Genomic DNA, 24,716 nt, shown 5'->3' on the forward strand with positions numbered 1-24,716 from the left:
TGCTCCTGCTATAGAAAGAGCCATGCACGGTCAGTAATTTGCCATTTCAGGCTGAAAGTCGGGCTGACCCCAAGCTTGACCTTAACCTGACCTTGTTTACTCTTACCATGTCTCTCTTCCTTCATTCTTCTCTCTGGCTCTCTTCTAAAGCAGTTGACCTTTTAACTACAGCTGGTCATTTTAAAGCCAATGTCATTAAGGAGTTAGAATTGACCATCTAGCCTGTAACTCTAAACTGCCTTGCTTCTAAAGACCTCTACTGGTAGTTAACCCCAAAATTCCCATAACTCATTCTACAATGCTGTGTCTGGTGCCAATATTACCTCTGACTTGCCGGGAGGAAAATGAAGCTGCCTTGACCCCACACTAAAAATTTCCTGGGACAAGAGAGCTTTTTCCCCTCAATACCTAATTTTCCACAGCAATAACTCCTGGCCTATATCCCACCCCTAAACCCCCTCATTAATACTAAGAAAAGAGAATGAGACTGATGAATCTGTACCTTTCTTCTTGAGAAACGCTCTTCTGGTTGCGAGCGGACTTTGGCGGACCCGGGAGTTCTGTAGAAACTTCACTGCTGTTGCAATCTGATTAGGGTGAGAAGATTGGAGAAACAGAAGAGTGAAAAGCTCTGAGTTAAGAACATTCAAAATTCTGATTCTAAATAAATTCTCAACTACACCACCAGGCATCAAATCCAGCATCAGATGTTGATGGGCTGGACCAGACCCTGGATCTGACTTTGGGGAATCTTTGGATCCAGATCAGAATTTGTGGCTCAGGCTCATCTCTAATCAGATAGTACAGTATTAATATTTTGACTTAGAGAAGTTTCTCCTTGAACATCTTTTACCAAGCTGAAACACTGCTTAGTGTGAAACAAACGCCATTAGGATACCTGAGCCTGTTATTAGCAGGTGAGAGGTTATTTTCCTTGTCCTGGATCACACTAACCTACCAAAGACATAAAGATTAAGTTTTATTTTCTGAGTGACCCAACTGGGCAGGCAGATAAGTGGTTATATTTATGCTCTGCTGTGGTAGAAGCTATATACAGCTTTGGTCTAAGAACTTTGACTTCATTATGCTCTAGAAGATGAACCTTTAAGTGACTTAGGACTTAAAGGCCCATATTTCCACAGAGTGTAAGGACTGGGATGACACTTTTTGCACACACACAATGATTGCAGTCCCTTAAAATGCCAGTGAAAGGTGCTGGATTCCTCTCTATGTACATTGTGTATATAACAGGGAAAGTCTCCACACACCCCTGCCTATGTCCCTCAGGCCTGTTCTGGAGGAATCACCATTAAGGATATGAGGGGAGTTGACTCTCCATAGTCCATTCAATCCTTTGTCTCTGCTGATATTATCTACAAGGAGGCCAGTTTTGCACCAGTTGTGATAGTGCTTTTGATGCAGTGCGTAGAGTTGAGACCCACCAACTCATTTCACAGAGTCTGCTGAGCAGCCACCACATTGTGACTACTATGGGTCATACCACACAGCACTAAGGGAAAAGCTCCATATTCCAATATTAATCCGCTCAGCCATCCAGTCCTATACATGGTACATCCTACTGTACTGTGGAAAACCATCTGATCTGCCGCTATAAAAGACTTCTGCTTTGGATGTGGCACAGAAGGGGATAACCTGCTTGAAGCTGACTTAGAAGACAGACACATCCATATTGAGATGAGAGATTGCTCCCTCCCTGCACTTTGATGAAGCTGATCTTCCATGTACAAGGAAGAAGAGCGTGGTTTTCACCCCAAATGGTGGCATCTGCACTCCCTATAAGCCGTACTGAGTACAAGAGGAGGAGAAAGAGGATTTGCAGGTCTCAAGAAGTGCAAGCTACAATGCAGCTTCTAGAGTTAAGATTTAAAGTTGTTTTAAAAAAATTTCATGACTGGAAAAAAAAACCCAGCATCACTATTGAAATGAACAAGTTTCACCTTGGTTTTGAATCCAGCCCTTGGAATATGCATTTCTGGTCAGAGAGCAAAGTTCTGATGGGTTTAATGGCACTTTCAATGTACTCCTCAGTGCATTCCATCAATGTGTTTTTTTTTTAAATTGCATCTCTTATTTCTTTAAATACATTAATCAGGCTAGTGTAGGCAAAACGGATCCATTGGACAATGCAATAAACATGAATTATCATCTATCCAACATGCATAATGGCTTAAAAATACATAATAGCAGGTGTAGTTTAAATGATTAGTTATTACACCTGTGGTGGGTCTGATTCAATTGGGGAAAATCATCTTTAATAGGTTAAAAGGTTTAGATCACCAGGCTTCCCTTAAAGTGGCTGTAGAGAGGGTATGATGGAATACACTGTCATTACTAATTCATTTAAGAAAAACGTGGGGGATACAGCAAAGAACAGCATAAACGAGCGAATCCAATTTAAACATCAGGTAAAGCAGAAAACACCTTTTAAAAAAGCATGATAAATGAATTTGGAAGGGAGATGAAATTGACATCTTTATTTTAACGGGAATTTGACAAAGTCCCGGCACACTTCAAAGTTAGGGGGGAGGGGAACAGTTGGATTTTTTAGTTTACATTCAATAATTTCAAGTCATAAAATAACACAGCAGAACACCCCACATAAAGTACATTTTGGTCTCGTTTATGTGCCGCTTGATCTGTCCCTTGGAAATGCTGGCGACAGGCAAATCACGCATTTAAATGGCTCTGATATCACTACGCCCAATGCAGAAATATAAGGCACCCAAACTAATAACTTTAGGATAATGTGCTGAATAAGAAAGATGCCCAAATAAGCAGACACATAGATGTGCGAACATATCAAAACCACTTTCCTTCTTATGTTAATTACTTGTTTCTTTGGGAACTCTTCCACATTCCCCTCCTGCTTCTAGTGAGCTAGTAAATCAGACACAAAGGACTTGTCGGAACCAGAATGTGGAAAGCTCTTGGATTCATACATTAATATTAATCAGTTTATATAAAAAAAAATTAATCTAAAACAAAACATTTTCCCTTCTGTTATTTTCTTAAGTGTATCCATTTTTAATGTTCTATTGATTGCAGCCATTTATTGGGAGATATTTTTGTTTTGCAAAATGTAAACATTTCAACAAAAACATTAAAAATAATAAACCTCCACATTAAAGAACTAAATTATTCAAACTACCTCCTGAATCATTTTCCTCTGACGTCTTTTTACAAAGGTCTTGATTTTAAAACAATGAGACAAAAATAACACCTAAAAATAAAACAAGCAACAACAAACTTTACAAAAACAAAGTCCTTAACTATTACATCCCATCTCCAAAATGTCTCCTGAGCCTATGTTTCTCTAGTTAAGGAGTTTGTGCTTGCCTTTAGAGAAAAGATATATGTTTCTCTTATCCTCAACTGAATCTCCTTCATTTTCCTCATTTATCTTGTGTATAAAATGTTCATATGAAACAATTCTGGCCATGATAACATGCCAATTTTTTACAAGAAGGGACAAGAGCGCTTTCCTACTTTCTAAGGATCATTCTGTTTGAATGAACAAGAACAACTGCAGTCCGTTAAAAAAAAAGTCTTTTCAGTCCCATGCATAGGTGAAAAACTATACAGCAAATAGAATTCTGACTCAGCTGGAAACATATTGTCCCATACTATTTCTGTAACATTTGTAACACTTGACCAAAATTTTCTAATATTAGGACATTGCCAAATAGTGTGCATCATCATATTACCAACTCCGATTCTCAGACTGCCAGCACACAGTGGCCAGCAGACCACATTTAACCGGCAGATCTCTGTCCTTTATTTTTCTTAACGAAAAATAGTGTATTCAGTTGTTAAAAGTGAATTAACATCATAAACCTGCTATCCCACCAGCCTTTTTTCTGCAATGGAATCATACGCAGACACACTTTTGATCAGAAATACTGTGGGGGAACACTGCAGCAGATCTTGGGCTATCGTTTGATTTTCTAATTAGAAGATGAATGTGACGATTCATGGGATATATTTGTGCCCAGCCAAATTACATAAAATCAGGCAAATATTCCACCTCAATGTCATAGATGAAACATGGAGACAGGAACTTTACTGCAGATGTTGCGGGAGTGCAGCAAGCTTGGGAAATTCCGGGCTAAGGCACTGCACTTTGACATTGGTCCAAAGTCCCGCACCCACACCCCCAATCTCCCTCTCCTCTGGTGTTGGCGAGGAAGATGAAGTAAGCCCTCTTTACTATTATGCTCACAGCAACAGGGTTTTTACATAAGGAACCCAAGCTGCTTTATCAGCTGCTGGCATGTGAAAAATAAAACACATGGTTCAGAAGATGATTCAGGGGCAAGCAACCTCTTCCCCACCCCCTTCCAAAAAATCATCCCACACACTCACAGCTATGCAGGACTTGAAGACAGAGATGAAGATGGAAAACAAAATAAAGTGCCACTGGGGGAGCAATGAGTGAGACATTTATTAGATCCCCTCATATTGGGAATCCTCTGTCGGTTATTACTGAATCGTATTTGTTCACAGAGCAAGACTTCAGGATGACTTGGGAACTAAAGGTTGGGTCTGAGATTATACATCGTGAGGGGAGGTCTGTCTCTGAACAGCTTTGTGTCTGTTTAAATGCAACCTTCCTTTTCATTGAGCAGCGGAGGCACAGGCCATGAACTATGCCCAAATAGTTTACATTACATGTGCAGAAGGCAATCAACACTGGCAATATATATGACGTATGTAAAAGTATTGGGAGTTATTTTTTAAAGTGTATTAAAAATAATATGGCAGTATTAACAAAAGCTAACCTTATTTTAGCCAGAGCAGAAGGCCACGGCTGCAGGGCAAATGGAACTGATCAATACATAGCCTACTGCAATACCCCCTTTCCCCCTCTCTCCCCAGTGAGAGGCTGCAGGTTTGCAAGGCTCAGAAGATTAAATTGTCTGTGAAAGGTTTCTGTACTCCTACTCCAAAGGAGATACCCAGAATCCTGTTAACAAGCATCAGGCTAAAGCCAGCTCACATTGTAACAAGGGCTGACTTAAAAGCCTGGCACCGTGAGCAACAAGAAAACCCCTTCAAACAGAAATGCTGCATTTTAGTAAGAAATCAGTGCTCTGTCAGGACTAACTTGACAAATATGGTCATCGGTGACACAAGGAAATAGTTGCAAAGCAGCTGTTAATCAGCGAAACACATTGTAGAACGCTGATGCTAGCACTCATGAAAAAATGCAAGGGGCTAATTATGAAGCCATATATCTCACTAAAGAGGCAATGTTCCTTGAGATTCCAGGCAGAGCTCTCTAGAGTCAGGGTCCTGGGACACCACACACAGAGCTCTCTCTAATCCAAGCTTCCAGTTCCCAAGTCAAACCCCACCTTTTCTTAACGCAGGGTTCAGGGTCCCAGGACCCCCAATTTCACAAAAATTACTTTTTTTTTCTAAGCAGAATATCTGGAGGTCGCTAATGAGAGAGACATGGCTCTAAGGCTCCGAATGTACATTTCCCTGGTACACAGAGCTTTCTTTCTGGCCCCCAACCAGGACGGGACCCCCGCTGCATGCTGCACAAACACGTATTAAAAGATAGCTCCCAAAAGTTAACAGGCAAGAGAAACCTACATGAACTTTATTTTACAGTCCTAGGAAGTCAAATTTAATAGCTCTCACTCAAAATATATAGAGAGAAATGTATGAAATAGAAAGCAAGAGTCCCAGGATCCAGAACCTGAAGGAATGAAGGTAGAAAAAAAACCAAGCTCAGCATGAGATCTAAATCAGGGATCCTGAACTGAGAGAGCAAAACAGTAATGAAAGAGGAAGAAGGGTCAATAAAAATCTAAAATCAGAAGTCTCAGGGATCCAGAAACTGAGGCTAGAAAGAGTTCTATGAATTAAATCTAACTCAAGAATGACAAGATGACAACACCCAGGTGAAAAGTAAAAAATATTATATGCCACAGACTGCCTAGCATTCAGTAATACTGGAAAGAGCAAGGCACTCTGAAACCAGATTCAAGGTTGGGCATGGAAGGATGGGGGCGGATTTCCATTCAACACTCAGAGTAAAACCACCAGGATGGCACCAGAGGCATAACCTTGGGACAGACAGAGTTGCAAGAGCTGTGTAAGCACAGAGCCAGTACTCCCCCTAGCTGAGACCTGGGGGAGGCGCAGGATCTGAGCGGCTGGGTTCACCAACGAACGCAGCCCAAATTAAGTGTTTTCACTCAGTGGAAATGAAATGTTTTGCAAGATGAAACAGAAAGAAAATTGAGGTTTTAGGTAATTACTAGTTGGCATTTACATATCACAGGCTGGTTCAACACCTATTCATTTTCCCCTTTTATTTTCAATTTTTTAAAATTGCTAATTAAAATGAACATATGACAGGGATGGGGGGAAAAAATTACTCTTCCTCCTTTTCTCCGGGACGACAAAATCCAGATCTACTTTAAATACATTTATCTATAATTATCACACACAAAAAAGCCCTGCTTAATTTACATTAAGATGGTGACAGAAAAAAAATCAATAAAAGCCAGAAAAAACCAAGCTAAGGCGCCTTCATCTCACCTTGCTGTGCCTAGTTAATACCAAAGGCAGGAGACTTCTTCCACTGAGCTGAGACTCCTGGCACTCCCTTAGCACAATGAAATGGGTTAAAAGGAAGAAGTTGCAAAATCCCAGGCGTTCGTTCACTGCTATCCTATTCTCACTGATTTGAATCAAAATCTTGTAGTTATCTACCCATGTTTTGTGGGACACCTTCTCCCTTCACTTACTTTTCTTCCTCTTATTTTTTCAGTATTCTCATATCCACAGAAACGAGACCACACAAACACCCCCATTCTTAGCTCCTTCGTTTCAGGAGCCATTTCACATTTGCTCCAGCTGATTATAGGGGCCTGATCTTTCCACCCCCTCTGCTCAGATACAACCAGCCTTCACAAAACCTCACCATTGTCTAAGAGCCTTCTCCTCTGCAACCTTCCTCTCTCTCTCTGCCCTGTGGACTCTCCATCTAGTTTTGAATCTCATCTCAAAATACCTTCTCCCTCACATATACCTCTTAATTTTTCTCCCCTTCAGCTTTTTAAATGTTAACCTTGTAACTTTTTTATTTAACTCCACAAAGCATTCCAGGATACAGTTTGTATGAAAAATGCAATAAAAAATAAAGTTTTATTGTATCATACATTAAGGACATAAAACATCCCTGATAGCAGCCTACAGGAGCTGACATGATAGACTAATATATTTTAAGGTCTATTGTGTAAATATGTATTTAGGGAATTCTAAAGCATGGTATTATTGACCCAAGTCTCTCTTAAAACACATTGATATATGAAGTAAAAGCCCTTATGAAAAGTAGCGACTTCGTCTGCGCAGTAGCCACCTTTCAAAATGAAATATGTCTGTCATCTTAAATTTTTTTGGCTCTGGTTAAGACATGATGGACAGCTTGCCAAAATTTCACTCTTAAAAGAACAAAGCTGATATTAAGTATTATACATTTGCAATAAACAAACACCAGAAAACTACACATACTTTAAAAGAAACACAAGCCTTAGAACAGCCAGACTCTACAGAGATACATACATATATGTACACACGTACATTCGCACACATCACACACACAAGGAAGAATGTGTATTTTTTTTAATCTCAGAAAGGAGGATGAGACATTGCAGTCCCAAGCTCAACTCAAAATAAATTGTTACCCTCAAGTAATAAATGCCTGAAAAAAACAATTTATAAAGAAATCTCTAATAAAACCTGTAATTATAGCTGTATTAACAAATGCTTCTATAAAATTCAAGCCAATAAGCTGCATACACCTTTATTCCTGGAGTGCACCGTCAGAGGGTTTTTTTGGAGGGGACAGTAAAGAATCGTATTTCCTCCCATTCCCAGAAGAAAAATAAGCATGCTAAATAAATAAGCTTTTAAAAGCCTCTTTTTTTTCGCCTTTGGAAACCTTCCTACAATTGTTGATGCTACCACCAAAGGAGATTTTAGAATGGGGGGGTGGGGGGCAGAGGAGAAGAGATGACATTTGCCATTTGCTTGGCTTTGAAACCAACTGTCAGGAAATTATTTGAAGTCCTGTTTACAGAAATAACTGCAGTAACCTCAGTGCTGAAAGTGCTGGATCATTATGGATATACATGGATCAGCAGGTCAGTGCCCCAGGGAAGTGGGTGAAGGGTCTGGCCTCAAAATATAGATGATGCCAGCACGCCAAGGGCAAGTAAGGGAACTGATCCAATGGGATAGGTGCTAGATGATGGGGCAAGGTGAGGAATTTGATTTCTTGACTTCCATAGGCTCCCATTTTATAACTCTTCAGGGTAGCATCCCAGTTATGTATTAGCTCCCTTTAAATCTATCCTTTGTAAAGGAAGCTTAGAGAGCACTGAAGTTCTGTGCTGTAAAATTAATGAAGGTGTCAAGCTGTTGCGCTGAATCACTCCAAAGGAATGTAATGACTCAGTGTCCAAGATGCTCACTACAGGAGAACCGTGAGCTCACCCTGTTGTCTCCAGGACTAAAAATATGCAGAATATAATAATCAGAGTTAGCTGATGGCAACACCCCCAGCCCCTTCACCCCACCCCACTGACATTCTGAAAAAGCTCAGTCCTGACAGCTTTTGAAGGATTGTTCCTTTTACCCTAACTACAGTATCTTCAAATCTGCTAGGATAAAATTATAAGTAACTGTCTCATCCTTTTAAGCACAGGACAAACAGGAATTGGTAGATCTCCATTCACATGCTATTACACTGTAGGATGACTGAGGAGGGGGAGATGGGAGGCTTGTTTCCTGGCTAATGACAATATCCAAGCATTAAAATTTTAATTGAATGTTAGACTCTGGAAGGCTCATCACCCAAGAGAGATGCACCAGAACAGGGTCATTGTTCAGACCAACTTGGCTTCCTGTGATTCCACAGGCAAGAGGCTGGCTAACCAAAGTGCATAAATGATTCAGACTCCCTTGCAGAAGGCCCAATGTGTGTCCCATTTGTGGAGGTTGCTACCAAAGATGTAAGCAAGGGAAATGAATCTTGTGCACTGGAGAATCAGCAAGCCACAGTTTCTTGAACTTCCTGTATAGAGAACTGCTTGATGGACCTTCCACTACTTGGGCAATGCATGGTGAAAACTGGAAACTGTGTTTTCCTTGTCATGACAGGAACCATGTGACTGGGGCTGCAATAGGGGTTTGTGGTTGGGATTCTTACACCTGATGGTTAATTTAGCCCTCACACACTTGTACCTTGGCCTGTACCTCAAAAACTTCAAACATGAGTGCATACGAGCACAGTTGGTTGGGGAGGGAGAAGGGAGCCAGGCCTGCTAGAAGAAACTGGCAAACAAAAGGTCTGATATTGGAAATGGTTGAGAAGCTGGAAATACAGACAAGTACACAATAAATCATGCAAGCCACAGCAACTGGGAAGTGGCAGAGAGAGAGGAAGGATATAGAACATTTAAGCAAATGATAATTTTACATAAACATCTTTAGATTGTCAGCTCTTTGGGACAAGGACTGTCTTTTTGTTCTTTGTTTGTAGAGTGCCCAATGGGATCCTGATTATCTAGGGTCTAGGACTGAGGCTCGTAGTTGCTACTGCACTACAAAATAACATGATGAAGTAGCCTATGCACTTTGTAACTGCTGTTAATTGCTGCTTTAGGATAGCAACTTAGTATGGGTCAGAAAAACTGACTGGCAAGGGTTGGATGGTCCCGGGCAGGGGGGTGGGGGGGTGTTAGAGGCATACAGTTTTATTAGTTCAAATTCAGCTACGTCACTCGTCTTTGTCCAGTTTCCAACAGAGAAGACGCCCACATCACAAAAATTCTCCTTCAAAAGTGGAAACCTATGTGAGCAGTTTCAGAAGAGAGTGAATGGATATGGAGACTGAACTTCATTTTCAACTCCTAGGATGCTCACAATGCAAGGGCAAGTGTGGGGAAAGCTTACACAGCTGCTGTCCATGTTATAAATATTCTAAGAACAAAGAGAAGTTTTCATTTTCCAATGGGGTCATTCTGGCAACTTTCAGAGATCTCATATTTACTATTTAAAGAAACAAAGCAGATAGGTGCAATGATACATTCAAGATAAGGCTCAACCAATACAGCAGCATATATGCACAAGGAATTCACACACCTTGTCTCCTGCCTTCTCCACCTAACACCTCTCAGCAAATTCCCACAGTCCAAGATCAAGTTCAAATGTCCAAAAGGATTAATACCACAGAGAACTATCCTGAAGAAATCCTGCCCCTGCACAGTTTCAATGCAGAAATCTTCATCTAAACCAGGAGACACTGTGAGTGAGGCACGGAAGCTACAAAACAACATTGCTTATTCCTTAAACCTTGGAGCAGTCAGCACATGTCAAGGATTATTACAATTAAACTTTTTACCTACTAAAAAATTAATAAACAATTACCCGCCTCAGGGAAAAAAAACCACCAGCCTTTACCTACAAAATGCTGCAGAGAGCATTAGCACCCACCCTGAATGTTCAGTCCAAACTACTGCAAAGCATTAGCACCAACTCAATGATTGGTCCATGCTGCAGCAGAGCACTGACACAATACTGAATGCCTGGGTCCACGACACTGCAAAAGCATCAGCCCAATATTCAGTGCCTGGTCCAGAACAGCAATCTGACGTTTTCCCATCTTTAGAACAAAAGGAAGATGGTTTGATCTTTTCTACTTCCCTGGCCTTAGTACATTAATAGGTTCCTTATAGACTTTCCTGATTATCTAGGGGTACCAAGGTGTGTTTGTACAAAAAGGCTTCCAATTTTCCTTTAAAAAACAAAACAAAACAAAAAAACTCCATATATTTCTTCTTAAACAGACCAGTGCTACTTAGTGTCCTCTCCAGCCCAAATCAATGGTAACCCAATTGGAATGCCTTCAAGCTCTGTCTGAGAACTATTGGAGAGATCAACGCTTTTTATCTGAAGGATTATGGATTGCTAGTTGGCCACATAACACACCCAACTGGCCATTTTAAAATACCGCAAAGGGCACGATGCCTCACTCAATTTTGAGAAAGCACTGCAAAGATTTCCCCCTTTCATGCTGTGGTCCTTTGCCTGCCTGCCTGCCATTTTCCATGCTTTAAACATACAAAGATTTATTAACCTTTACAGTAAAAACAAATAAAATAATGATGAAGCAAGAACGCAGTGAGGTAAGGGCTACAGCTAGCACCATTTATCTGCGGAAATCCAATTAGCGCTCAAGTGGCAGAGATACCTGGAAAAGTGCTCACAATCGAATCAAAAAATGATACAAAAACATTAACCTGATGGCTAAAAACTCCACATTTAAGCAACTAAAGTAATAAAGGTGCTTTTATAGAGTATTTTCTATATTTCATTAGGTCCCAAATGGACGAGGAGCCCTAGAGATGCATTTCCTGGGCTTTGGGAACCTCAAACTAAATAACCCACTTTTTTGTTTTAAAACAAAAAAGGGAACAACATTTCTTTGTAAGAATGACAGGATTAAAGCTGCTTCTCTGCAATAGCAACATGAGCAATGAATGCAAACACAGGAAGCACTGGGGCATACACAAGCCCTTTTTGGTCCGTATGCATATTCATTCGGTACCCACTCCAGGTTAGCACAGAACAAGGTTGGGGTGACTGCCATCCAAGAGTGTCTGGATTTACTCACACTCCTCTCCACTGTAGTGTTCTGGCAGAGCACAGAATGCAGGTCCCTCACATCATCCCATGAACATTACAAGCTGGGCAAACTGGCCCAGGTGATATGAGTTGCTAGGCACAGCATAGTTCTTAGCAGGACAGGCGTCCATAGCAAAACTGATCCTTTTGTTGGTAGTCTCAGGAGACAGAGTGAGGACTGAATAAACTCAGACAGAACAGACCCCAAGAGATGGTGCCCTCCAGATTAGTCAAGTCTTGTTAGCAGGAGTGTGAGCAGGGAAGCCCGCAGTGCAACAGTCCATGCTGCACTTGATCTGAGGTACTTCAATTACTTATGCTATCACTGCCTCTTTCTACCAGCATTAAGAGAGGTCAGAGGAGTGTTAAATGCCCCCATCATCAAGGGACCACTAAACCTCTATGGGAACAACCTGCACCGTCTTTAAAAACACGTCAGATGAGATAACACTTCAAAAGTTTGATGTCCCCACATTTGGCAGAGTCTTCCCTCAAATTTGCTAGTATTAAAATGTTATGGTTGTTTCCAGTATCAATTCATGAATGCTGCCCTTGAGCTTTACACAGTCTTGACTATACACCTGGGGCACATTGCATTAAATGCAAAATACAATGCACTGAAATGTAAGTGATGATCATCCATGGAAGTCATTCCAGGATGGATAAGTTCTCTCAAACGCAACAGCCTTTCCTGAAGTGCATCCATCAACAGAACCCCACAAAATCACAGAAACTAGAGAAGGAAAAGACCTAACAGACCATCCACTCCACCCCCTGATAGTGGGGGATTGCTCCCTACAGTTTATTTTTAATGCTTTGTCTAGTCTACTTTTAACAACATCACGCCTCCACCATCCTCCTAAGGAGACTATGCCATAGCCTAATACAGGGGTTCTCAAACTGGGGATCAAGACCCCTCAGGGGGTCATGAGGTTATTACATGGGGGGTCACGAGCTGTCAGCCTCCACCCCACACCCCGTTTTGCCTCCAGAATTTATAATGGTGTTAAATATATTAAAAAGTGTTTTTAATGTATAAGGCGGGTTGCACTCAGAGGCTTGCTGTGTGAAACGGGTCACCAGTACAAAAGTCTGAGAACCCCTGACCTAATACATTACACTAGTGGTGGGCAACCTGCAGGCCACACACCGCCTGTCAGGGTAATCCGCTGGCAGGCCGTGAGACAGTTTGTTTACATTTGCACGGCCACCCGCAGCTCCCAGTGGCTGCAGTTCGTCGTTCCCAGCCAATGGGAGCTGTGGGAAGCAGCACAGGCCGCAGGGACGTGCTGGCCGCCGCTTCCTCCAGCTCCCATTGGTTGGGAACGGCAAACAGTGGCCAATGGGAGCTGTGGGCGGCTGTGCAAATGTAAACAAACTATCTCGCGGCCCGCCAGCAGATTACCCTGACGGGCCGCAGGTTGACCACCACTGCATTACACAGTCAGGAAGTTTTCTTGACACTAACCCTAAATTTCCATTTCTTAATTTCACCACAATACTCTGAGTTAAGCCCCCAGACTTCAGAATGTGATATGAACACATTTAGTTGTAAATATCTGGAAACAGTTATTTCCTCCTCTTACTGTTCTACTCAGCAGTTACACAGATTGATATATACTAGACTGAACATCCCTATGTGTGGTATTCTCTTTCTGCAGAGTATTAATTAATTCACTTTTGGATGTCTAGAAGCAGAGCCAGCCTTCAGAGAGCACATTCTTGTGTATTTTTATCCCTTGTGTATCAGTTTATGAGGAGGAATATGATACTGGTTTGTACTCTGAAAATCTAAAAAGTTTAAATTAAAAAAAAACCACCCCACCACCATTCCAAACAGATTGAACACACCAACATTCAGACTTTCTCTTGTACCATCAGATGGGCACTGTGTAAGAACCTCAGTAGATACAGAGACCTCCTATACCAGTTTAAAGTATAAAGTTAACTTTTATTATTCTATGTTTGCATATTGCCACAAATGTGTAAATGTTTTAATAAATATTATTATTATTATTAACAACAACCACCACCACCACCCACTAGCCTGGAGGGGGTGTGGAAGGGAGAAATATAAGTGGGAGAAAGAGGATGATGGGGGAGAGAAGAAAACAAGCTTTCTGGAACATGTCTGGAAACCAGAAAGCTGAAAGAGAAATCATTAGCAACTCCATAGTGCATTTACAGTGATACAGTGCGGATCAATTCATTTAACGCTGCCCTGTACATTTACAGAAAAGTACCTTTGATATAATAAAGGCTCATAAACACGCAGAAATTGGGTTAGACCTGTTTCAAATTCCTGCCAAACAATGGTTCAGAAAAATGAAGCTCTATTTTAATTAGCTGGACTCACGAGTGATTTGATAACAGCAGATGCTGTCTGGATGCTTTCAGCTTGATGGGCTCCACATACATGAACTTAAGAATGGGTTTGATGCAATTAGGTCTTTCTCACTGCTCCAACATGTGTCAGGCTCAGGAATCACTGGCTGTGTGTACCTACATCTTGGTATATTTGGAGATTTAAACTTATCTGGAGGAGAATGAGAAGAGTGACCATTCTAGGTTACACAGAGAGATAAAGGTTTTTTGGGGGACCCACTTCCATAGGCTATGTCTACACCTGGAGCTGGGGTGTGATGCTTAGTTCAAGTAGGCATACTCCTGCCAGCTTTCATTCAACTAGTGCACTAAAAACAGTAGTATACCCACGGAAGCATGGGCTAGCCACCCTGAGTAAAACCCTGCCTACTCAAGCTGGGCATCACAACCCCAGCTTCAAGGGTAGACCTAGCCTATGTTTCAGCAGTTCTAAGGCAAAGGAAGGGGAAAGGCCACACAGCAAATTGCGAACAGTGTCAGAGCACAGCCAGACGTGATTCTGGATCTAATGAATAAGGATCTACTGATCCAAGCTGGTTCTTGGCATGTAGACTTTATAACCATACCCAATCCCAGACCAACAAAACTCTGCCCTCTTAACTGTGCTTTCAACTCATGCCATCCTCTGTGAAAGCAAGAGATACTCCTTAGCAACACCTTGCATTACTGGAGGGGTTTCTAATGTCTACTCTAATCAGTAAGGCAACAACTTCTTCCCAGCATTGTCCCTTGTACCTTCTTCTTGACAGTTAACATTGACTGTGCTCAGAAGCATTCAGACATTTTGATATCTTGGTAAGCCCCAGCCCCTGGAAGCTGATCTAAATGCCTCACTCAATAGCCATAATGTGCAGGCTTCTGCCAAAGGACATGTGCAATGAAGGAGCCATTTCAAAGCATCAGGGACAACACTAATAGGAAGCCTTGATTTGTTAATTATCTGTCAGTTTGTCACAACTGGGCTGTAAGGAGTGGGAAAACTTTCTGCACAGCTCTATCCTTCCCTAAATGCTGAATTAGGCTGTCAAAACCTTCATCCCATTGCAAGACGCTGAGAGGAAGGAATGCTGAGCTATCCTCTCCTCCTATTCCTCCCACTCCCAGCAGGAGACGCTGCTCTAGACATCCACCCTCCCACCACTTCTCCTGAAGCAGACAAGCCATACACAGAACGACCTTCATACCATCACCACTGCGCCCAGCTCAGGCAAGGGACATTGATAAGCCTGAGCACCGTAAATCAGGGATGAAATCCCAGTGCCAGGAGAGCAAGCAAGAGCCATTTATTCTGCCAAGAGCCCGAAAGATGCTGCCTGCTTCTGAATCAGCATTTCAGGGCAAGGTTTTGGAAGGCAGGAAGCTTGGCTCCAAGGAAAGCAGACAGACAGAGATACACAGATAGATACATAGCCAGATAGATAGATAAAGGGGTGGGGTAGTGGCGGGATTCCCTCCCTTCTTACATCTCTGCCCCATGTAATCCCCTAAGCAGGGGACAAAGGGTCCAGGCTGTGAAATGGGATAAAGCATGTGATACCCCCATGGAGACAAAGCCAGCAAAGCGGAAAGCAGGCTTTGACACAGCATTAGGATTTGCTATAAATGCTTCTGCCTCTTAAATCCAGCCAAACGTGACCAGTAAACCGTGCAAGCCTTGGGAGATCCCCAATCCCTCCTCCTCCCTGAAGACTTCATCCAGCGTAGCTCCCCACCCAGTCTTTCCTCAGTAGTCCCGATAGTACTTAACATCTACTGTAATTTGAAGCACCCTTTGCTTTGAGCATCTTCCGCCAAAGAGTCCCTTTAACATAAAAGCACTATTGTCCCCCTTTTTCAGAGAGGGGGACACAAGCACAGACAGTGACTCATCCAAGCAAGTCAGGGACATAGCTGGAATTAGAATTCAGGCCTCCTGAATCCCTGTCTCCCACTCTCACCACTAGACGAAGGGTGGGCAAACTTTTTGGCCCGAGGGCCACATCTGGGTATGGAACTTGTATGGCAGGCCATTAATGCTCACAAAATTGGGGGCTGGAGGGCAGGAGGGCTCCAGCTGGGGGTGCAGGTTATGGAGTGGGGCTGGGGATGAGGGGCTGGGGATACAGGAGGGTGCTCCAGGCTGGGACCGAGGGGTTCAAAGGGTGGGAGGGGGATCAGGGCTCGGCAGGGGGTTGGGGCATGGGAGGGGTTCGGGGGGGGGGGGGGGGCAGGCAGGTGGTGCTTACCTCAAGCAGCTCCCAGAAAGAGCGGCATGTCCCAGCTCCAGCTCCTACGCGGAGGTGCGGCCAGGCAGCTTTGCGCGCTGCACTGTGCACAGCCACCGCCCCTGCAGCTTCAATTGGCTGCAGTTCCTGGCCAATAGGAGCTGCGGGGGCAATGCGTGGAGCCCTCTGGCTGCCCCTACACGTAGGAGACGGAGAGGGGACATACCCCTGCTTCCGGGAGCTGTGTGGAGTGGGGCAAGACCCTGACCCCGCTCCCTGGCTGGAGTGCCAGAGCAGGGCAAGCCCCAGACCCCGCTTCCTGGCAGGAGCTTGAGGGCCAGATTAAAATGTCTGGAGGGCCGGTTGTGGCCCCTGGGCCATAGTTTGCATACCACTGCACTAGACCAATGCTGACTCCCTGCACAGACAGCCCCTCTAGTCCCCAGTGTGGGACCCACCTAGAAATCTGCATGGAGTGAAGCAACTGGATGAGCAGATCCACCTCAGGAGAGGGCTGCAGAGCTGGTCCCTGGAGGGGAAAATGCTCTATGTAGACTGGAGTTTTCAACAAGAGGAGAAAAGGCATAATACACAGAGCATCTGTTTGGATCTTCCACACCCAGACCTATACACAAGAGTTTAGGAGCCACCTCCCAGCTGGTTCTGGGGGCCTCAGGGCGTCCCACAAAGATCCTTCCGTGCAGTGATGTAGATATAAGGGTGCAGAGATGATAAATAGGACAAACACCCAAAGGAATCACCAACAGTACAACCAGAGGAGTAATGGGGGATCGTTAGCTCCCAACTCTTTTTCTGGGCAGAGTCTGTCTTTCCAACAGGATTTGCCTCCCAATCTCTTTGGCCTTAATAATATCACCCTTCCAGTCACAGGGTGCAACCTGCACTGTACGCAAGCGCACAGGCGCGCACATACACACACATACAGGTTCAGCTCTCTGTTAAAAGAAATGAATAAAGAGGAATTCAATAAGAAATTCTGCCAAAGCGTGAGTTCCAGAATCTGGTTTTGCAGCATTCTTGCCCACAGTCCGCAGTTCTGGGTGCCTCCTTACACTTCCCCATCTGCACAGCCTACTTCAGATTCAGATTTCTCGCACCTATAATTACAGCTGCCCTGTGCCAGGCTCCTTTAATTAACGAACATCTTGTCTCCCTTTAGGATCAGACTAAGCAATTTTTTTTTTATTAGTACCCATCACCTCGGTATCTAAGCTAAGGGGGATATCTCATACCACTCTGTGAGGAGTACCGCAGGGTGCAAATGGCCTCCAAAGCAACTGCTTGCATGCTCCCCTGTAGAGAAGGCAAGGAGAACTAGGATCTGAACCAAGGGGAGTTGCAGTGAGGGGCTGATGCAACACCTTTCAAACTTAATTACACCCAGAGAAATGACACAACTGAGTCCTAAGGAAAATGCCTGGCATGAGAACCTTGCTGTGCTAGTCAGATGCTGCTACAGTGATGAGGATGCTTCAGTCCAAACGGGAGGGCAAAAGCAAGAACAAAGAGAAGCATGCACACAGTCAGTATGCTGGAGACGGGGCAGCCTTATGACCTGCAGGAGGGCATGACTGGGCAGAGTGGTCTTCCCTGGTACATCTGCCAAAGAATGGAAGTTGGGCTGGCCAGTGAATTATGGGTCCATGCGGAGCCCCAGAAGAGCAGGATCCCCATTTCATTACTTGTACTTAAGGCTGGCTCTCAACTTGGGCCTATCTCCCAGGAGAACAGGAGATCGGATTCCAGATGTCCTCCACCCAGCTCTTCTCCCCATCATCGCAAACATAGGCCCTGTCTCCTGTCCCGCACAATGCCATTGGAATGGAGAGCCTTGAAACTTCCTCTCAACTCCCTGGCTGCAGCAGCTTCTTTAACCGTTGTTGGTGTTTTGTTTTTAGACACAACTCTCTCTTTTCTTCAAAGTTGTTGCACCTGATTTTCAGACAAATTGCAAATTATTTGCCATGGAGAGAGAGCAGAATTCAGGATACAGGTTGGATTTTTCAAGTCAGTGGGATTTGAGTAGGGGAGAGGAAGGAGCAGATGAGATGGCGAACATCCTGGGATTTCTCAGGACAGGCGGTCATCTAGCTGCACAGCGCGACTTCCCCAGAGAGTTTTCTCAAGGGGAAACCAGCCATCGATCTTGGGACACACAACTTCCAGGACCGTTCCTTATCTCAGAACAGCCTCTGCTGCGAATTCCTGCATGCGCTTTAATGTTTAAATTATTAAATGCATTAATGTATTTACATTATTCAAGTCTTATGTGCATTTTTCTAAGATAATTTATGTATAAGAGTTTGAATGTCCATGACTGTTAATGTCTACAACCCTTCCTGTTCATTATTGATTCTGGAAGGGAAAAAAAAGTCAGTGTTTTAATGCCTTATTTTTAATGTATTAAGAGTCTGAATAAGTGCATTCTCTTTTTTCTTTTGTAATTTCATAATTTAAGTAGTGCATTTATTAAACTGACACAGTATGAATTGTGGTGAAGTCTGGCACAGGTCCATGCTGCCAACGCAGCTCGACCGACCATCACGCTACTCTGCAAATCAAGTACAAATTCGGCTCCTCTTGTGGCAGCTTTTACTCCCTACCTGAAATCAGAGGAGGAAGGGAGGGAATGAAGGAATCTTTTTAAAATGAATTTTCTTTGCTTTTGATAGGGTTTCCTCTAATTCCTACACAGGTCTTTTTATTTTATTTTTTTTAAGTAGATGAAAGCTTCCTTATCCAGTTTAGATATTTCTCTATTGTAATACAGACCTGATTTTGGCTAGATATAAGTAGCACATGTGGATATGCCCTGTGCATGGATAGAAGAGCTACTTACATTTCTATAGCGCCTTCCAACCCAAGCAGGGCCAAAGCTTTTCACAAATATAAACTGAATGTTACTGTTTGTTGTTTCCATGGGTAATTCTGCACATCATAAGAAGTTTTATTTCTAAAAACCTCAAGTTTTAAACGGATATAAAAATTATACACAGGGGTCATGTTATCCACTGCTGAAGCGCAGCTACTTCTGGAGCAGAACGCAGCATCTGTTTAACAGCGCATGGCCATAACACACGAGAGTTTAGGGCAAGCAGGCTACAATATCCAAACGAAAAGGCAAGGAATTCAGATCAGCAGAATATAATGGTTCTGCTAGATATATCCACCTGCCTCTACATACAAAGGAAATAGGTATAGATATGAATATATAAATTGTACCTTAGTTGTTTACAGACAAAACTGCTGCTTTGAAAGTCCAGTTTTTATTGCCCCACAAACTCTCTGCCAGCTGCATTTAAATGGAACAATACTGACACCCAATGGTTTCTTAGCTTAACCTCTGGACACACATTCCCTGTGGATAGCCGCAGGGATGAATCCAGGGGGCACCATTTCCTATACCAATATGGTAGCCTCAACTCAAATCACCTATCAAACTGCTAATCAAGACGCTGAACTGCTGAGAGTGCGACTCACTGTACTTTGGCACCATATGTAATTATGCATGTGTGACTAAGCTACCCAGTATATTCTGCATAATTACAGCTTGCCTGGCACAGTTGCCAGCACAAGCATGAACACACACGCACACATAATGTATGCACAATATTGTACCTATGGACTTGGGAAAAGAGAGAGAGAAAGTTGCTGGCTGCTGTTTTAAGAGCTGACTCTGCCATTTCTAAGGTTAAGTTTGTGGGTTTTTTTGCTACTCATTACCATTCTTTAACTGTTACAATTTATATCAGCATATAATGTTAAATAATTACAGGGAGCGGAGCTCACTCTAGTGAGGATATAAACGCGCTGTGGGATTCTACAGATTTAAACAAATAACACTCACAGCAGGGGGTGAGCAGATGAATTAGCATTAATATCCTGCCTGGGAGATCCCAGTGCAGTGCTACTGCTTAAATACAGATCTTTTCCGTAACAGGCAACATGACAGCTACTAGCAACACAGTCCATTGCATTTACCAGTCAATATAACAACGGCAGCTAAAAGAACGCCCTTGTAACAATCCATACCAAAGCCAGCTAAAATAAATAACTTCCCTTTAACAGTCTATATAGCAGCCAACTACATTAAAACCTTCCCTTTTAAAGTATATACAATAGTCAGCTAAATGGAAGAATTGGCATGCTTCTTTGCAGCCTCAGAAGAGAAGCCAAGCATCGAATGGGCTATGGAGACTGAACTCCCCTATCACCCCTATGGGGTCCCTTCCATACCGAAGTGGGGGGAAGCTTGCAATGCCACTCTCATGCAGCATCTGTCCTACAAGCAGAATGTTTCTGTTTCTGGAGCTATCAATTTGTTAAATTTCAGAAGGATTAAAATTCCCTTTTCTCAAAAACAAAACAAAACAAAACAAAAAACAAAACAAGCAAGAGAAATTCTTCTTCTGATCAGAACAATCAGATGAGCACAACTTTCCCTCTGATAGGGGTCTATGCATCCAAACTTCCTGATATTAGCAGCAGCCCCTTTTTTCGGTTTCTAAGGGCTGTTTTGCCATTAAACCGAGAGATGCTCCATCTCAATCTAAAAGGAGACACCAACCACAAACTATTTCTTTAAAGTTAGCCACTAATTTGTCACTTTCTAATACACTGTGACAGGCTGGTAAGTGCCCCTAGGGCTACGTCACAGTTCTTTGTGTTGTGACAGGAGCTGCAACAGATCACAACATGAGCAGTGCACACAGTGGTTGTAAAGGGTGGGGGCCTGAAAACTATGGGGAAATCCATAACCACAAGTGGATTACATCAGAAATGTGCCGTTTTCACACAAAGGGCCCAATTCTGAGCTCACAAACCTGAGCCCACTGATTCGATAGAGTGGCTCTAGATTTACACCGAGTTAAAGTTCAGAATAATGCATGCAGAATTTAACAAATAAAAATGCATTTCTATTTTTTACAATTAGAAAGTACTGCGGATAAAAACAATAACAATTCATATTGAATTTACAATATACGAGCTGCTGTACAAATAGTAATGAATCACTAGAAAATAAGAGATTTCTAGATATCTTTTCTGGTTTTCCATATTGCTATGGAATTCTGCCATGGACCTACCCTCAAGTTTGCTGGCTTCCTAGAAAGGAAATACTAGAATTTTGTTAGAAATAAGAAAGAAAAGCAGGAATGGCATTTATTCCTTAAAATTCTACAAATGAAAAACATCTGTCTGCTTTCCTTTTGAGAAACCTGTTCCTTTGGGCATATATTAAAAAACACAAAACAGGGGCCCTACAACCCCCACCAGATGTTTAGCACCTGGGGGCTTTTCAAGTAATTGATCCAGACAATATTTTTCAGGTAGCAGGACAAAATGGATCCCTACATATTTTTATATTGCCAATACATGCAATTTTCAGCTCTTTAGAGAAAGCTCAGTTACAATCACTTTTAAAATCTTCCAAAAGAACCATGAACACACACACTACCTCAAACTCCACTAATCGTGGTTTGAAGCTTTAACAGTATTTTGCAAAATGACAGTTAGTAAAACAACAAACATGCATAACAGTGAGTCATCTGGTTTCTAACTTCTGAGTCAAAGGGGGCCGATTCCACACAAACCGAAACCTGGCTCTCTGACTGCTTGCATGTTTAATGATTTGTATCTCTGCACCACAGATTCAGAACAGGATGTGGAAGAAAAGAATGAAAAGAGGATGGGGAAAGAGAGATTGGGGGTTGGGTGGGGGGAGAAATGCACTTCTTTACTGTCCCAGTATCATTGCAAATAAAGGCCACGTCAAGATTTAAACCATAATAATGGAAGGGCTATAAAGGTCCCTGCTATAATGTTTCCTCTGATATTCCCTTTCATAAAATGCCCTCCTTATGTTGCATGCTTTGCAATAATACATATAATGTTTGTGAACTAGCCCCAGTGGGGAATCTGCATCGTATGAAGCTTTACAGAACACAGTATTAAAAACCAGACCGTCCACTTCCCAGCTCCCCAACACTAGTGCCTGCTACACCCATCTCCTCGCAGAAAGTACAGCAAATATGAGAAGACAAGTCACCTAAGGCAACCTACAACAAAATCTGCTCAGCTGAAAACAGAGTTGTGCGTACCTACACAGTAGTGCGCAGCACAGGGTTACCCCTTTATCCATTCCAACACCTCAGAGGTTATGGATAACAGCCCTTCCCCTAGCTCCCGCTTGTATCAGCAGGACCCTTACACCTCTTCACAGCAGTGGCAGCCAGGAATGCTGCATTGTGCGCTTTCTCTTGGCCATGCCGGGTGCGTTTGTCAATTCTGTAAGCCTCAGCATGGCAGTGCCCTGCCAGTGCTGGGAGCTTCTGCACAGCAACGTACTCGCCAGGGCTTTGGAGTGGAGCCCGCTGAGCAGCTCTGGAGCAGTGGAGCTGCAGGTTTTTGCCCGGAGCTGGAGCGGAGCCAGAGCACAGCTCCAAAGCCCTGGTACTTGCAGTAGACAAACATACCAGCTGAACATTGGACACACAAGGTTCAAATGCTGGAATCTCTGTCTTTGTGTCTGTATGGCAACCCCTGCTCCTGCTCCTGACTGGGGCAACACTTTCATGAAAATTCAGGCTTGATTTGGATCCCCAGATGGTTTAAACCTTCGATGTCACAACTGACCAGTGATGGAGATGGACCTAGTGCTTGGTGACCCTTACCAGCAACGTGAGAGACTGAGCCATTGTTGTATGGGGTCGAGGCAACCTGGTGTTGTGAAAGGCATTACCAAAAATAGGGCCTGGGAAGGGCTCATCACAATCTTGACTATAATTCTCAATCATTGCATAGAAAGTATTTATATCCTGTTGGCAATGTGTGTAACCAATGCGGCTCTCCCTGTCAGGGCTGTCAATTACAGCCTTGACTTATGAGGAAAGATTAAATGAGCTAAATATGTAGAACCTGGCTAAGAGACCAGGATGGGGGGAAGGGGGAAAGAGGCAGAAACAACATGATAACCGTCTGCAAACATCTGAAGGGTACAGATGCTAAAGAAGGAAAGGGCTCATTTATGGTGGCATGGGGGAATAAACAGGAGTGACGGAATGGAACTAAGGAAATTTAGGCTGAATAAAAGGAAAACTTCCTGACAGCAAGATGTACTAGGCTGTGGAATTATGATTACTGTGGCATTTAAGTGGGAGCCACTTAAAACAAGACTCTACAAAGCACTAGTAAATGCACTGGCCAAGGAGAGATAAAATAGCTAATTGAATACAGTGCCTCTCACTGTGGCCTAGTGATGGTCTCAGCAGATCATACAATGGTGCTTCTTTTCCTTGTTCCCATTTTGTAATAATTTTTAATAAAAGCTAAATATATATCAGTATCTCCTACCATTCATTACTTTTTCATGTGAGCAACTGCCATAGGGACTGTCAGGGATGGTCTAGGCAATGCTTAGTCCTGCCTTTAGTGCAAGGGACTGGACTAGAAGACCTCTCAAGGTCCCTTCCAGTCCTATGATTCTATAGCTGCCACTGCTGTGCATGTTATAGAATTGTGAATAGGAGGGAGATGGTCTATGCAGTTGTGAATGGGAGGAGAGAAGCATCCATCCATGAAGATGTTTGAGAATTCCCAAGGTAAGCAATCGCTGCAGCTGTCACAGAAATGTTCTGAGAGCGGGAGAGGGCCCACATTAAGGAAACATTAAGGAACCCCTGATCTCAGGTTTTTCCCAACTCTAACCTTTTAAATTCTATTAACTTGGCTGCTGCCCTCCATCTCAGAGAACGGAAGAACATAAGAATGGCCATACTGAGTCAGACCAAAGGTCCATCCAGCCCAGTATGCTGTCTACTGACTGTAGCCAATGCCAGGTGCCCCAAAGGGAGTGAACCTAACAGGTAATGATCAAGTGATCTCTCTCCTGCCATCCGTCTCCACCCTCTGACAAACAGAGGCTAGGGACACCATTCCGTACCCATCCTGGCTAATAGCCATTAATGGACTTAACCTCCATGAATTTATCCAGTTCTCTTTTAAACCCTGTTATAGTCCTAGCCTTCACAACCTCCTCAGGCAAGGAGTTCCACAGATTGACTGTGCACTGAGTGAAGAAGAACTTCCTTTTATTTGTTTTAAACCTACTACCCATTAATTTCATTTGGTGGCCCCTAGTTCTTATATTATGGGAACAAGTAAATAACTTTTCCTTATTCACTTTCTCCACACCACTCATGATTTTATATACCTCTATCATATCCCCCCTTAGTCTCCTCTTTTCCAAGTTGAAAAGTCCTAGACTCTTTAACCTCTCCTCATATGGGACCCGTTCCAAACCCCTAATCATTTTAGTTGCCCTTTTCTGAACCTTTTCTAATGCTAGTATATCTTTTTTGAGATTAGGGGACCACATCTGTACAC

General features: G+C 43.0%; 1 protein-coding gene across 4 annotated transcripts in view; it reads right to left on the minus strand.

Annotated features, from left to right (window-relative positions):
• The window catches only part of PEX14 (peroxisomal biogenesis factor 14), a 196,956-nt gene that overhangs the window by 142,838 nt on the left and 29,402 nt on the right, over positions 1-24,716 (minus strand). For all 4 annotated transcript variants that reach the window (XM_043531590.1, XM_043531589.1, XM_027826787.3 and 1 more), the window contains one exon: positions 503-587. In XM_043531590.1, the coding sequence (XP_043387525.1) occupies positions 503-587 (85 nt within the window). The remainder of the gene's footprint in view (positions 1-502; positions 588-24,716) is intronic.

Source organism: Chelonia mydas, chromosome 18 (genome assembly GCF_015237465.2).
Source record: "Chelonia mydas isolate rCheMyd1 chromosome 18, rCheMyd1.pri.v2, whole genome shotgun sequence".
Classification (NCBI taxonomy): Eukaryota; Metazoa; Chordata; order Testudines; family Cheloniidae; genus Chelonia; species Chelonia mydas.